The sequence below is a fragment of the Engraulis encrasicolus genome, chromosome 3, assembly GCF_034702125.1.
Source record: "Engraulis encrasicolus isolate BLACKSEA-1 chromosome 3, IST_EnEncr_1.0, whole genome shotgun sequence".
NCBI lineage: Eukaryota > Metazoa > Chordata > Actinopteri > Clupeiformes > Engraulidae > Engraulis > Engraulis encrasicolus.
Window position 1 is genome coordinate 58,802,268 of NC_085859.1, and position 15,762 is coordinate 58,818,029.

Genomic DNA, 15,762 nt, shown 5'->3' on the forward strand with positions numbered 1-15,762 from the left:
TGCTACTGCATATGGACTGAACTGTTAAGTTTGTTTTTATTTAACACTTTGAACACCCATAATGTTGATATATGTGTTGAATTAACACTGTAAGCTATATTCTTTAGCCCGTTTGGGGGCAGGGGGTGCACAGTGGTAATTATTCAGTAATGCAATTCTTGACTTAATCAAGGCCATCAGTAAGCCTATAGGACACGCTATCAGTTATCTTTGTCCTTCAAGTAGGCTAACTATTAGGATGGACAATGAGTTGGAAACAATGGGGAGGCTGCATAAGCTATGCTTTCATTTGCATGTTCCATTGGTGACAGAGAAGCCTGGCACCTTCAGTTATTTTGCAAGATGGTTCTGTACTTGTAGGCCTACTTTCAGTGGGTTGTACAATTATGTTTTGAAGACAAACAATAGACCATAGGCCTATTATCTATAGCAATATAATGAACTAGTGTGAAAATTAGACAATGTATCGATTTTTGTAGCCAGAGGAATGACATTTGAAAAACAAAAAAACAAAACAAAAAACACTGGAGGTAAATTCACTTTCAAAGCACATTCAGTAGGCCTTAATATTTTAGAAAGTTTAAAACCTTTTTTTTCATAGACATAGAGTTTAGTAAAAAAATAATTAAATATGTGGTTGCACGTGCATAGTCTGGACTAGGCCTAGAAATAGCCCTGTACGTAGCTTTAGCGTACCTATGGATAATGAATAAGATGTTTGCAGCATGACAAAACACGCTCAGGAATATCTTGCATCATTCTGACTTTTAACAACTACTTCTAAATCGATCTCAAGTTTAGTAAGAATCAATTAAGGACAGACTGTTTCTTTAAGTTTCAACCGTCTGTTGAATGGAGTGTCGTTTTTCAGCAATAAACTCCTCCTCTCCCCTGCATTCTCAACAAACTGGTGGAGGTTTCTCCCTCTCTGAACGGGCAACAGAGTCTGGCTCTAGCCTGTGCATTCCCCGGCGGTTAACACACGGAGAGACATATCTTATCAACAAACCATGATGCAGATATTTGGAAAAGTTGTATTAATCAGCTGTTTCGTGTGAACTCAAGTCTACAGTTCGTCCATTAACATTTAGTCCAGACGGAAACGAATGTTGTTGATGCACGCGATTGCAGGAGGCTAAAACTCCTGCCCATATTTTTGTGGAAGATAGAACTTTGGTCTGTGGGTGCGCAGGCTATTCCATGCGCGTTCGCTCGCTCCGAAGTTAGGATCCATTTGTGATCAGACATCCGGAGGAGGCCCAGTGGCTCTACGCTCATGTGGATAACAGAGAACCTCATTTGTAGCCTTCTCAAAGTTCTTATGGACCGTCATAAGTTGGGTTTCCTTGTTTCCCAGGAAAAGTGCAGTGGCTCCACACTTGGACAGGAGAATAAGTAACAACGTGAGAGACGTGCTGAGGATACTTTTACAAAAGTTCTTGCATTAGAGTGGGGAGACATCTGAGCCTTGCATTTAAACTTCAGCAGAAGGATTTTGAACCGCTTCTGTGGTCAACTGCATGAAAAGAGGCATGGAAAACTCGGAGATTGCTACATTTGTTGCCGAGGAGTTCTAAGACCGTGGGAACTTGTACTGCCTGTTTTGGTCGTGCACTGCCCACACGAGTGAATCGGAGAGGACTGCAACACTGCTCGAAGAAAGTTGATGCATAGTGTCAACCCCAACTTTTTATTCGATTTTCTTTTGTGTGAAAGGAACACAGCTAAACTGCAAAAATGCCACAGCTCAACGGCGGAGGTGGGGATGATTTGGGGGCCAACGATGAGATGATATCCTTCAAAGATGAAGGAGAGCAGGAGGAAAAGATATCCGAAAATGTGTCAGCCGAAAGAGATTTGGATGATGTTAAATCCTCTTTGGTAAACGAGTCGGAAAATAATAGCAGTTCTTCAGATTCGGAGGTAAGAGACCACGCGTGGTCGCCCATGACAGCACGTAGGCTAGCTGTCTTGTTTCTTCTTGTAACATGTTGTTGTTCACGTTGCAATGATCATACCAAATCTTAATGCTGGATTTGTTTATTTGCCACTACCAGCAGGCAGAAAGACGCCCCCAACCAAGAACAGACCTAGAGAGTTACGAGAGAGCCAGGGAATACTTTAGTGAAGGTAACATCAATTCTTATTCTGCATTAACTCAAAAGTTTACCAGTTCCCCTCTACTTGTCCCTAAAAGTTCGATTTCTTTTGTTTTTGTCCTCTGTTTCGTCCCAAAGCTTTAAGAAGACAAGATGGAGGCTTATTTAAGAGTCCCCCCTATCCTGGTTACCCTTTTCTCATGATCCCCGATCTAACCAACCCATACCTCTCCAACGGCGCCCTGTCTCCCAGCGCAAGAACGGTAAGTTGCAGAATTGAACTGCCTCCTAAATAAAACTGCATTTCATGTGCAGTGCATCCGACGGCATCCACGCACCTACCCATGAGATAAACACACACAGTTCTTCTTGGCACTGACATGAGTTGTTAGGATATTGACCGCCATGTTCCTTCTTAGGGTCCAATAGCAAGTATGGCTATGCTTTGTCTGCTTATTCTCTCAACAAACGATTTTGCTTTACTAAGTGTCGATAAGAAATAAGTAGGCCTACCTTCCCGAAATGTCACAATAAGTGAGAGTGGCCATTGGCCATGCACCCAAAAGTTTAGCCCAGAAAAACTTTCTGACGGAAGTTTAAAAAAGGCACGTCAACGTAAGAGCAATAATTCACATGAGGTTTTAATTTTGGTCACTGATACCGCAGTTCGTAATCATGCGCGTGCCTTGTTAGGTTTCATGTTTACGTATAGGAGAACTACTTTGACACTGCTGTCCACGGTGATGTATGCCACTCGAAATAACCTTTCACGGCTATATCCTGCAAACTCTATAGCCTATAATTCAATGCTCTTCTATTGCAGGCTATATGTCATGCTCACGTTGAAACTGTTACAATAATTCATAACCTTAGATATAGGCCTACCTGAAGCACGTGGCCTATGCAGCCTACTCATTGCCTTTCTTTATGAAGATTAATTTATTGATACACATTCTAAGAACATCTGATGTATTCTGAAGGTGGTAAAAAAATCTGTTTATTTTCATGAGTGACAGTCTTTGGCAAAAAAGAGAATTTTGAGCTTAGGCTATTCATCTAAATATGTAGCCTATTTAACTAGAATTTACCTGAAAACTGCTATTGGTGACATGATGTAGTCAGAGCCCAGAACTCAAATTGTGCAATATTAATTTACACGTCATTGCAAGAATGTGTTTTTTGCTATTGCTGTTGTTGTCGAGGCCTATGGTTTGAATGGCGGCCATCATAAAATTGGAGGGGGGGTTGGAGGGTGGAGAGATAGAAGAGAAATTGCCCTGCCCGGCTGTCAGAGGGAAAGTGTGTGTTTAGTGTCACATCAAATTTAACCTTATTTGTCTGCCGAATTTTCTGTGGATGTCAGACTCGTGTTCATAGATTAGTAATGTCTGTGTGTGTGTTTGTCTATGGGCTACCTTGTTGCTTGGAAACACCTTTGCACGGAATCAATTAGTCAACAGTGTTAGCATAATTTTTTTGTTTTGTTTTTGAGTATTATGGCATACAAAGTTTGATGCAAAGTTTGGCCTTGAAAGTTTTTATTGGATCATCTCAACGGTGAGGTCCTAAACCCTCAATATGGTGTACGTTCATGTGCCCCAAGTAAAGTGTAATGCCATTGTTTATTTCCAACTTTACGTTTCCCTCCTCACCCCAAAAACATTATGGGGTTTGATTGGACGCAGGCAGACAAGCCTTGGTTTTGAAAAGCAAGCAGCCCCCCACCACACACACACACACACACACACCCCTCGCTCCCCAAGCTTTTTCTGTCTCTTTCCTGCCATCCTAAATCAACTGTGCCTTCCTTTCTCCGCCATTCAATTAGGGAGGCGTTAGTGGGCCATTGTGATTCTGAACAGGGGGCTTGATGGCTTCATTGGAGGTCTCCATTGACACTCATTAACGTAATGGCTGTGTGTTGCCTGCTGCTGCATAGGCCTACACTACACGCATACCGACAGAGAGAGAGAGAGAGAGAGAGAGAGAGAGAAAGAGAGAATCTGCCTTTGTCTGCTTCCCCCAGCTCACCCCTTCTCCCCTCAGCCTATCACTTCTATCTGCACACCACATCGTTGATTGGCTGCTGTTATCTTCAGGCATCATGCAAGTCTTTTCTCTTCATTCTCCCTCTCCCTCTCTCTCTCTCTCTCTCTCTCTCTCTCTCTCTCTCTCTCTCTCTCTCTCTCTCTCTCTCTCTCTCTCTCTCTCTCTCTCTCTCTCTCTCCTTTGTATTCCTCTTAGTGGATAGTTCTGGGGTGTCTTAGTGATTTTTGGTTGATTGTGTTTGAGCTTCAGTTATTGTTGGTCTTTGTTCACACTTGTTTCTCTTCTCACTTTTCCAGGCAATGACTATTATTTTTCTGTCATTCAATAGTTTTAGCACTTTATTTTTACACTGATGATGGCTGTATTAATTTGTTTAACTTCAGCCCTTATGTTGACCTATAGAAGTCACTTTGTTACATCATGCAGGGTATAGTTTTTGCCATCACTAATCTCAAGTTAGGCGGTGTACAAATTTCCACTGTGGCTTGTGTGTAATGATTGTGTACAGCTTCTAAATCAGATCCAGATTTTGAACTTTCACCACATTAAGATGTGTGTGTGTGTGTGTGTGTGTGTGTGTGTGTGTGTGTGTGTGTGTGTGTGTGTGTGTGTGTGTGTGTGTGAGTGTGTGAGAGAGAGAGGGAGAGAGAGTGCGTGCGTGCGTGTGTGCGTGCGAGATGACGATCTCCTATTTATTATCCTTAGCTAGAAGAAGCAACAACATTGTTTTGAAACCTATGGTAATCCCAGAGTGCACGACCTCGCGAAAACAAGGATGGGGCATAGAGTTTTGCTTTTGTTTTGAGAGAGAGAGAGATTGAGAGAGAGAGACTTGGGTCGTCCTCCGTGGCCCCCCTGACTGAATGTGTGTCTCTCTCGTTCTCTCCTTCCATCTCGCTCTCATTCACTCTCTATCTGAGCGAGTGTGATGGGTGTCTCTGTCTCCTTCTACCTTCCTTGCTCTGTCTCTCCTTCTCTCTCCATCTACTGATGGGTCTCTCTCCCTCTCTCTCTCCCCGAGCTGAGTGTGGTGCATGTGAATGCTAAGCGAGGGGACAGGGGTCCTGATAAGTCTGTCAGGCTGATGAGCTTACGCTGTCAGTCAGTGCGCCTGTTGTTTGAAAGCTTGCTTAAGATAATGCCTAATGATTGGCACACTCGCAACGTTCACTCATTTCATCTAGCTCAGACTGCCACTGACAAAGAAGTGACACGAGTCCGTCGTCAGATTCATCATGGAAAGTGATGACGAGTGTTGACTTTCAAGTCGGATGACTGTTTTATATAAATATTTTTGTTCCTGTGTGCGAGAGATGGGAAATTATTGGGAAAGAGGGATGGGGAAAGATCGGGGAATGACCCCGGGCCGGTCTCGAACCAGGGTCCCCATTTGTATGGAATGGCACCTTAGCCTGAGTTTGATTGTTGATGCTTGATAAACAAGGACAGTGTAATTAAAGAAAACACCAAAAAAACCCAGATAGACTGTCTTTGTGTTAAACAAATGGCAGAGCTGTAGCGTGGATCCAGCTTCGCATTTGTGTCAAACCAAGCATTTGGTTTTGTTAGCACTGATTTCTGTTGCTTATTATGTTTTTTTTCCCAGAACATTTTCAGTTTTTTTTCCCCCAGAAGTGTTTTGAATAAGTTCCCCGACATTAAGTTAAGCTCTTACAGTGGCCTATTCAGACAGGCCCTTGCCATATGCATGAGAGAGGTCGAATCTGGTTCAGCAGATTGTTGTTGGATGGTCTGGGTCTGTGAATAAATTCACTGATGTGTGAAGCTCTCCAGTATGTGCCTTAGTTATACAGACAAAACTCTTATTGAGTTCCTGCTATTCTGAAGGCGGGCAAAGCAGCAGTGGTGGTGGTGGTGATGGTGGTGTGTTTTGTGTGAGCGCAAAAGGTGGTAGTGGTGTGTGTGTGCACGCACGCAAAAGGTGGTGTGTGTATGTGTCTGTGCGTGCATGTGTGTTCGGGCAAAAGGTGGTGATTATGTGTGTGTGTGTGAAAGGTGTTGGGGGTGGTGGTGAGGGCAGACTGACAGACAGACGGAAAATAACAAATATAACAAACGCACATCGTCCTCGGTGGACAATAGCAAGAAGTCTGCATAAATAAAACATTTGGATTTCACTGTTTACCAACAACACTGATATTTTTCTCTCAAGTGGCAACCTATGTGAATAAAAAAGGCGGAAAAGTATTGAACAAATCGAGTATTGGAGAAGTATTCTGCGGAGGAGGAGGTGGAGACTACAGGGCCAGAGCTAGGAACAGGCAAGGCTTGGCTTGGCGTACCTGTGAGATTCGGAAGAAGGAATGTAAACATAGCCAGACTGACGGTTTGAAAAAAGAAAAAGTTTTAAAAAAAATCCTGCTTTTGCTTTCCAGTGTATCTCCCCGTGCTCTTTTCCGCAGAAGAGCAAAACGGTTAAAAAAAATAAAAATGCGGTGGTTAAGCGTAGTTACAGGCTGTGTCTTTGATTGTATAAGTTGGAACTGACTGAAGACAGGCACCTGTTTGTAGTGTTTAGTTGTTTTATTTTATTCATCTATTTTATTTATTTTCATTTGTTTTTTTTCTGTTTGGCGTACCTTGTACATTTTTGTATTTTTTGAGCTGACTCTGCAAGTTGTTCATCAGGAGAGTTTGTTTGCTTGTTGGTAGGAGAGGGGTAGCAAGCAAGCAAGTGGGTTGAGTGAGTGTACGTTGTATTTCAGAAGATGCCTCCAGCCTCGATGTTTAAAATGCAATTCAGAGCAGCTTTCAATAGTCTGTGGATTAAGTTTTTGTTCTTTTTGTTTCCCACCAACACTATTACCCCCACCACCATCTTCTCACGACTACAGTACTGTAGGAAAGTCGTACTCATACACTCCAGTCCCTGTAAATACTGACTTACTGTGAATAATTTAGTGCAAACATCAATGCAAGATTTTTTTGATCTGTCTCAAGTGGATATTTTAAAATATGACTAATGTAAATCTTTATTTTAGGGATACATCTGTTAGCACTAATAAATACAATATTAATGCCTGCATGAGTAACTTGTAAGGCATTTACTAAGCAAACGCTAAGGCCTACTAGGTCCTCACTAAGGTTAAATTGGTAATAAATCCCTTATTGTGCATGAACAAGACATTTGCGAAAACATGCCTAACAAATGTTTGATTTTGCTTTGTACATGCCTTATGAGTTACTTATACAGGCACATTGTATGTATTAGTGCTAATAGATGTATCCCTAAAATAAAGTGTTACCATTTTGTCCTTTGTGCTCAATTGTGATGCTATCCATATGATTACAAACATCATAATTGGGTTATTACAGAATCAAAAAAAATCTTGATATTGTCCATAGGACTTTTTATTTTTAGGGAATCATAAATCTGCCGTCTTAAAAAATCATGGAAGTGAGGAAGTGTAACCGTATTGTTAAGTGTATTGTTTGCACGGGTACCCACTCTGGACCCTGGTTCACTAGACTTTTATTTTGTTGTTTTGTTTGATTTATTTCAAGACGTTTAAGCTAATGTTTGTATGGTGAGACGCCAGTGCTGGCTGGTTATATGCAGTGCTTGGGGTCCACAATGAAGCTGTGTAGTGGTGTGTAGGATGCGAGTGGATCGGGGCCCAGGGTGGGTCGCAGCCTCCGTGCACTGCAGACAGACATTTATAGGCCCAGATTCCATAAAACAAGAGGACAAGGAGAGGTGGACGAGGAGAGGAGAGGAGAGGAGAGGAGAGGAGAGGAGAGGAGAGGAGAGGAGAGGAGAAAGAGGCGAACACACAGATTTGCCATAATTGATTTAGAGCCTGCTCACAGTTGAATTCCACAGTAATCCACTGAGACTTGAGGAGACGTTCTCTCTCTCTCTCTCTCTCTCTCTCTCTCTCTCTCTCTCTCTCTCTCTCTCTCTCTCTCTCTCTCTCTCTCTCTCTCCCTCCCCTGTCTTCTGTCTCTTGTGTCTCTTGCGTCTTGGCGTTTGAGAGTTTTTCTTCTCTTGTCAGTGAGCGGAAGGAATGAAGGCATCAGCATTTTAATGCAGAGTGATTTTTAAAAAATTGTCTGTTTCTACATAGGATTTTATTTATTTAATTTGCTGTGGTTGTAATTCGTGTCATTACATGTTAGTGTTTTCAAAGCAATTCCTATTGCATCGTTGTGCAGGAGTGTTTATGACATTAAAAAAAAATACGTTTAACGTATTTTCAGCATCAGCAGATTCTTTTCCTCGGTCACTAACACCATGCTCCACTCATCGGCAGCCGGTGTGTGTGTGTTTGCGTGTGTGTGTGTGTGTGTGCGCGTGTGTGCGCTCCCCCTGTGCCTAGTCACAAGCAGACTAACTATAGCAGGGGTGTCGAACTCAAATTGACCGAGGGCCAAAATTAAAATCTGGAACGAAGTCGCGGGCCGAACTCAACATTTTTTTTTTAATGGACTAAAAAAATGCATGCATGCACTTCATACTCATGTTTAAATTTCACATACACTCTTTCCCATCATATTCGTTAGTTAAAATGTGTCTGCACATCCTGTGTGACAGCAAATTCATGTTCAAGTCGTGTAATGCAAAACATTAATGGTGTATCTGGGACAATGGTAATACACATTTGAAATGATCTCGCGGGCCAAATAAAATGGCTCCGCGGGCCAAATTCGGCCCCGGGCCTGAGTTTGACATCCCTGAACTATAGCATCGCCATGTCTGTGGTGACACACACGCACACAGACACACAGACAGTCAGAGTACATCTGGAAGTGTGTGCACAACATATGTAGAAATGTGTGTGTTTGTGTGTATGTGGGTAGTATGTTGTATGTGTATAAGTACATACTACATATAGACATGTGTCAGTCTACTGCATGTCTGGATGTGTGTGTGTGTGTGTGTGTGTGTGTGTGTGTGTGTGTGTGTGTGTGTGTGTGTGTGTGTGTGCATGCGTGCGCACGTCTGTCCCTGTTGAGCTGAAGCTGAACTGGGTGACGAAATAATGATCCTATGGACGAGTGTAAAGTCGTGTCGTGATATTCCTCCTCTGGAACGCATGTCCAGTCAGAGGGGCAGTGGGCCGCCGCTGTGTCTAAGGCACCACGCTATGCGGATACAGTTAACACAGATTCCACCCTTATTTCTGGGGGCTGTCCTTTTCTTTCTTTCTTTCTTTCTTTCGCTCTTTCTTTTGCTCCTTTTTGTCTTGCACTGTTTCTTTCTTTCACTCTTTTCCTTCCACCCTTTCTTTTGCTCTTTCTTTCTCCCTCTCTTTCTCCCTCTCTTTCTTTTGGTCTTCCTTTCTTTTGCTCTTTGCTTTTTCTTTCCTCCACTCTTTCGCTTTGTCTGCTCTCTCTCTCTCTTTTGGCATGGCCGTCTCTGCTAAAGCATTTGACTTGAACAGTGATGGCTTACACAATTCTCACCGCATTTCACTCAGCATGTTGACTCCTTGAAAAACAAGAAAACAGAAGAACAGACCGAGCCCCGATGCGAACAACAGGCCCAGCGGAGCAGGCCTTAGGGAGGCCTAGTCACTATGAGTCACTGTACAATCTCTGTGCGTGTGTGCGTGTGTGCGTGTGTGCGTGTGTGCGTGCGTGCGTGCGTGCGTGCGTGCGTGCGTGTTACAGTGTACCATATATGTGACACTGAGTTGTGCCTGCTTGTTTGAGGCCCTATCAGCACGGCAAACAGATCTTTTCACAGTCGCTCAAATGCAGCTTGCATGGAAGCGCATGCTAAAGTGTTTAGTCTGGACTGTCGGTCCGTCAATCATCAAGAGAGAGAGAGATATTTGGAGTTGAATGCACATCCATGATGCCTGAACTTGTCAGTGTCTACACACACACACACACACACACACACACACACACACACACACACACACACACACACACACACACACACACACACACATACACATACACATACACATACACATACACATACACATACACACACACACACACACACACACCTCACTCCAGTGTACTCTAGTGGCATGCTAAGGTATTTCAAAAATGAGGTGAATGACTTGAGTCAACAGTGGCGTTGTCCTGCCATATAAAAGCACTGCACCCCTTCTTATTATCTTAACCTTGCACAAGGGAAAGCAGTTCTCTTCGGTTCTCTAGGCTATTGGTTCCCAACCGGGGGTCGCCAAATATGCACAGCAGCTTGCCAAGCCCTCTTAATTTTAAGAGGTTCGATCATTTGAATGCAATCGATCTGTTAAATAAACGAAAAAGCATTCAATGAATGTGTGTGATAAGCCAAGAAAATTCAAGCTCCACACATCACACATCTAGTTAAGAAGATGAACAAATAATTTAGTCCAGTTATCCTGAGGAGCATGGTGTTTGTGACATCAGCGCTTGCTCTAAACGTATCTTCTTAACCTGTTCTCTTACTTCAATAAGACTAGTGGTTTAGTGTGCGTGTGCGTGTGCGTGTGCGTGTGCGTCCGCGTGCGCGTGCGCGTGCGTGCGTGTGTGTGTGTGTGTGGAGGCGGTGTTGGGTTGGATCTGCATGGTAATATGCTGGGTCTGAGATGTAAGGTGAGGTTAGGTCTAGAAGGCTGACTCTACAGAGGCCACATTGTCCCTCTGTAAGGCTGGCTAAAATGCTACTCCTGTGCTATTTGTGTACGCCGGCTTCTGAACGGAGTGTGTGTGTGTGTGTGTTTGCTTTTAAACACAGCTCCAAGTTAATCAGAGGCATATATTTTTTATTTTATGGCCCTGTAAAAAATGACAAGCTGTACTTTTATTTGTCTAATGTGGGGTGTAAGAATTGTAGGATCTAAAAGAAAACGAAAAATCTGATCACGTTTTAACAGATCCATGTGGTCACAGTGGATAGTAGCTTAAAGAAGTTGCAAGAGGCCCTGACCCAAAGACAAAGCTCGGTAAACTAAGTCTCCGACATGGAAGTTGTCCTTATAGAGATAGCTTCAGGGTTTTGCAAAATAACAAAAAAACACACACACACACACACACACACACACACACACACACACACACACACACACACACACACACACACACACACACACACACACACACACACACACACACACACACACACACACACACACAATAATACTTTTACTTTTTTCATACACTGTGCTTGAACATTATAATAGTTTATTTATCTGTACATGCATGTGTATGAAGAGCATCTTGAGGCTTTTTGTGCTTGTAACCTTAGTGTTTTGTCATTCCTTATGAGTGGAGCCTGTGTGTCTGTGTATGAGTGTGTCCATCTGTGTATGAGTGTGTGCATGTGTTCAGCTCATGGTTCCTGTGTCTGTACTGGGAGACGTACCTTTACAAGTAAGTGAGTGTATTGTAATTAATTTACCAGTCAATGGGAGGCGGAAGGAAAATATGATTGAATGACTTTGAGCCCTGATGGGCAACATGATTGATTGACTAGAGTCTCGAAGATATGACGAGAATCCTGACTGCAAATATTATCGGATGACTAGAGTTCTGAAAGTAAATATGTATGATTGGACCACTGGGTCAAAGACGCGCAAAATGGCATTGTCATTCAGTGTAACGGATACCTTCTGCTGACTGTAACGGTAAAAAAACATGATTTTTAAATTGTTTCAAGTGAATGGATGACAGCTGAGGCTTTCATGAATTCACTGGAAAAATAAATAAATAAAAAGAGTCATGTTTTTTACAGTTACAGTCAGCAGAAGGTATCCGTTACACTGAATGACAATTTCATTTTGCACGTCTTTGACCCCACTACAGTTTTGAAGGACAGATGGGATTCTGAGTGAGTGAAAGACTGCCAGACCTCTTCTCCTCCTAGCTTAGTCCACGGGCCAGGTGAGATGTCGGTACCACTCAGAGGGGCAAAGGTTGTTTATATTTTTTGACAAGATACATGTCTGAAGTTAACATTTTTGTATGATAACCCTTCTGGAAGTACAGCCAAGTTAGGGTTATCAGCCGTTAAAGTAACACCCCCCCATCAAAAATAAAGGTTTTTAAGATGGGTTCCTGTCTTTCTACTGACCCTTGTTTAAGACATATAGGGATGGTTAATATGGTTATGTGTGGTATCGTTGCGAAGGGGAGACTCTGAGCTTTCATCCGACACCTTTCGAGAACATTTTGGTTAAGTATAGCCCTCCCTGCAGCTTTTCAAACATTTACTCAGACACATTTTTTTTCCATTTTCGCCGATATCATCTCTTGTCTTTTCATACTGTGGCATCAGGGAGCATCAGAGAAACCTATTTAAAACTCTAAAATATTGTCTTGAGTATCAGGAATCTGAAAATATATCCTTTCACTATGTTATCCCATTTTTAGGGGGTGATTTTCAGTCTTGTATCAGGCATGCCACTTTTTTGTTGCTGTTTTTTTTGTGTGCTAATGTCTCGTATAGTCAGGCCTTTTTGAGACATTCTGCAGTTGGTTATCATAGCTTGTTATATATCATCAAGGAAGCCGACAGGGGGGGACAAAGGGATGTCTTGTCCCGGGCCCAGGGACAGAGGGGGCCCAGAATTTGATCCTTATTACATTGTATGTATTGAATTTGGGGCCCTTTCCAATGTCTTTGTCCCAGGCCCAGCCAAGGCTGTCAGCAACCCTGTGTATATCATATGAAAGCTTGGATTGTATAGTATACAGATATGACCATGTATTTGGTGTACCTATTTGCATAGTAACCTATTTGCATAGCAACGGTTGCCAATTTGTTGTTATGACTGAAACTTCATTATATGTCCAAAATACCTCAAACAGGTACACCAAATATATGATAATATATGAATATGCTACCCACTCCAAGCTTTCGTATGGTATATAACAAGCTATTACAACCAACTGCAAAATGCACCTAGAGGTATCGCTTCCTGAACTTTATGAGAAAATGGTAAAACTGTGTTTTGAAAAAAATAACATGCCTCATACAAGACTGAAAATCACCCCCTAAACATGGGATAACATAGTGAAAGGATACATTTTCAGATTCCTGATACTCAAGACAATATTTTAGAGTTTAAAATAGGTCTTTCTGATGCTCCCTGATGCCACAGTATGAAAAGACAAGAGATGGTATCGGCGAAAATGGAAAAAAATGTGTCTGAGTAAATGTTTGAAGAGCTGCAGGGAGGGCTATACTTAACCAAAATGTTCTCAAGAGGTGTCGGATGAAAGCTCAGAGTCTCCCCTTCGCAACGATACCACACATAACAAAATTAACCATCCCTATATGTCTTAAACAAGGGCCAGTAGAAAGACAGGCACCCATCTTAAAAACCTTTATTTTTGATGGGGGGGTGTTACTTTAACGGCTGATAACCCTAACTTGGCTGTACTTCCAGAAGGGTTATCATACAAAAATGTTAACTTCAGACATGTATCTTTTAAAAAAATATAAGCAACCTTTGCCCCTCTGAGTGGTACCGACATCTCACCTGGCCCGTGGACTAGCTCTCTATCTCTCTGTACCTCCATCTCTCCATCTCCATTTCTTTCTCCCCGCCTCTCTATGCGTCTTTCACTCTTTTGACTTTCTATCTTTCTGTCTTTTTTCTCTGTGGAGAGCAGGAGTTGGCATCCATTTTTCCTCCCATCCTATGGCCCGCACACACACGCACACACACGCACACACACTCACACACACGCACACACACGCACACACACTCACACGCCATCCCTTCCCCTTAGACATTAGCTATTCTGTTTATAGCCCTCTCTCTGGTTCTCCAACGTTTTGGCCCATCCAGAGCCTCAGTAGCACCCTTTGAGGAATGGGTAAAACACACACACACACACACACACACACACACACACACACACACACACACACACACACACACACACACACACACACACACACACACACACACACACACAGTGAATTTTAGGGTACTTCCCCCCCCCCCCCATACATACACACAGATACATACTCGTACCCCATGTCTGTACACGCTCTCTCTCTTGCCGCGAACATGCTGCCACGACCTCATACGTTCTGTGACATCAATGAAATCTCTTTGAAGTTCTCCTCTGAATTTTCTGCATTAATCTTGATTTTTTTTTTTTGTTTCCTCCCCTCACTTTATTGGGTGGCAGCCCGATCTCACATTGATCCTGTTTTTATTTTATTTATTTCTTGCAAACCAACGTGCTAAAGGAGCTTGTGGCTTCTCTCTCTGTGTAGTACTGGCTTAGACATTAGAAGGAAGTATTTTTTCATGTATTTTTAGGGCTTTTGCCTTCATTCAGATAGGATGGTGAAGAAAGAAGTGGGATAGAGAGATGGGGTAGGGTTAGGAAATTACCCTGGCTGGGTTTGAACCCGGGTCTCCATTGGACATGTTGCCCATGTTTTTGGAATTTGCGTATTGCCACAGCACCCCGGAAGACTGTTCCTTTATTGATGTTTCACACACGCACGCACGCACGCAGGCACACACGCACACACACACACACACGTGCATGCACCAAGCCACACACACTTGTACTTGCACACCAAATCACATTTACACACTCGGATACATACACACACATACACATGGTCGTTTGTGATCAGCGTAGTGTAAATAATTGTTTGTCTTCCTGTGGAGTCTTGAATGCCTAACGTACACACACGGTCTGACGATAAGACTTTTCCAGATTGTGTGTGTGTGTGTGTGTGTGTGTGTGTGTGTGTGTGTGTGTGTGTGTGTGTGTGTGTGTGTGTGTGTGTGTGTGTGTGTGTCTGTGTGTGTCTGTGTGTGTCTGTGTGTGTGTGTGTGTGTGTGTGTGCAAACACGTGCGTGGAGTTTGAGCGAGTAAACGTACACACGACCTGATGTTAAGACGTCTTTTCCTGCTGCGGCGCTATGCTAGTTGATGTTTAGGCGCCGTAGGTTGCAGATAAAATTAGCACAGCTGTAAATACTCGTATATAATACGTACATTTTTATTTATGTGTGTGATCCTTGGTCAGTTTGTGTGTGTGTGTGTGTGTGTGTGTGTGTGTGTGTGTGTGTGTGTGTGTGTGTGTGTGTGTGTGTTTCATCACAGGCACTGTGCAGTTCAGATTTTACACACACACACACACACACACACACACACACACACACACACACACACACACACACACACACACACACACACACACACACACACACACACACACACACACACAAACACACATGTACACACACCTCCAATCTCTGTGTGCTGTGCAAATAAACCGCTTTAAACAGTCCCAAACATTATTTAGAGAAGTTGGGTAAACAGCTAAGGCCTATGGGGACGCTGCCAAAGCACACACTCTCAGATTCGACCGCTCGCTCGCCGAGGTCGGGAAAGTTTGTTCGTTAGCACGGTAGCAGGCTAGACAACAAAGACGCCTCATAAAGAGGCCGTTGTCATTTATTGTCCTTATGCAGATTAAAAGTTTTTTTTCTGTTTTAGATTGTATCCATGTAAATAAATATTCTAAATATATGTATATTTGGTTGGACTTTTTTATGTCGCTTTTGCATGGATAGGCAAAGTGTAACAATGTATGTAATTAGGTGGATTGGTCAGCTTACTGTGTAAGTACATTATATTACAGCTAGTTAGACTAAAAAAGACACCATTG

At 42.8% G+C, this 15,762-nt stretch overlaps 1 protein-coding gene across 1 annotated transcript in view; it reads left to right on the top strand.

Moving 5' to 3' along the window:
- Positions 1-646: 646 nt before the first annotated feature.
- Positions 647-15,762, top strand: part of LOC134446421 (transcription factor 7-like 1-B) — a 96,429-nt gene continuing 81,313 nt past the window's right edge. Inside the window, exons 1-3 of the mRNA XM_063195793.1 lie at positions 647-1,923; positions 2,058-2,130; positions 2,238-2,362. Of these exons, the coding sequence (XP_063051863.1) occupies positions 1,738-1,923; positions 2,058-2,130; positions 2,238-2,362 (384 nt within the window). The 5' untranslated portion in view covers positions 647-1,737. The remainder of the gene's footprint in view (positions 1,924-2,057; positions 2,131-2,237; positions 2,363-15,762) is intronic.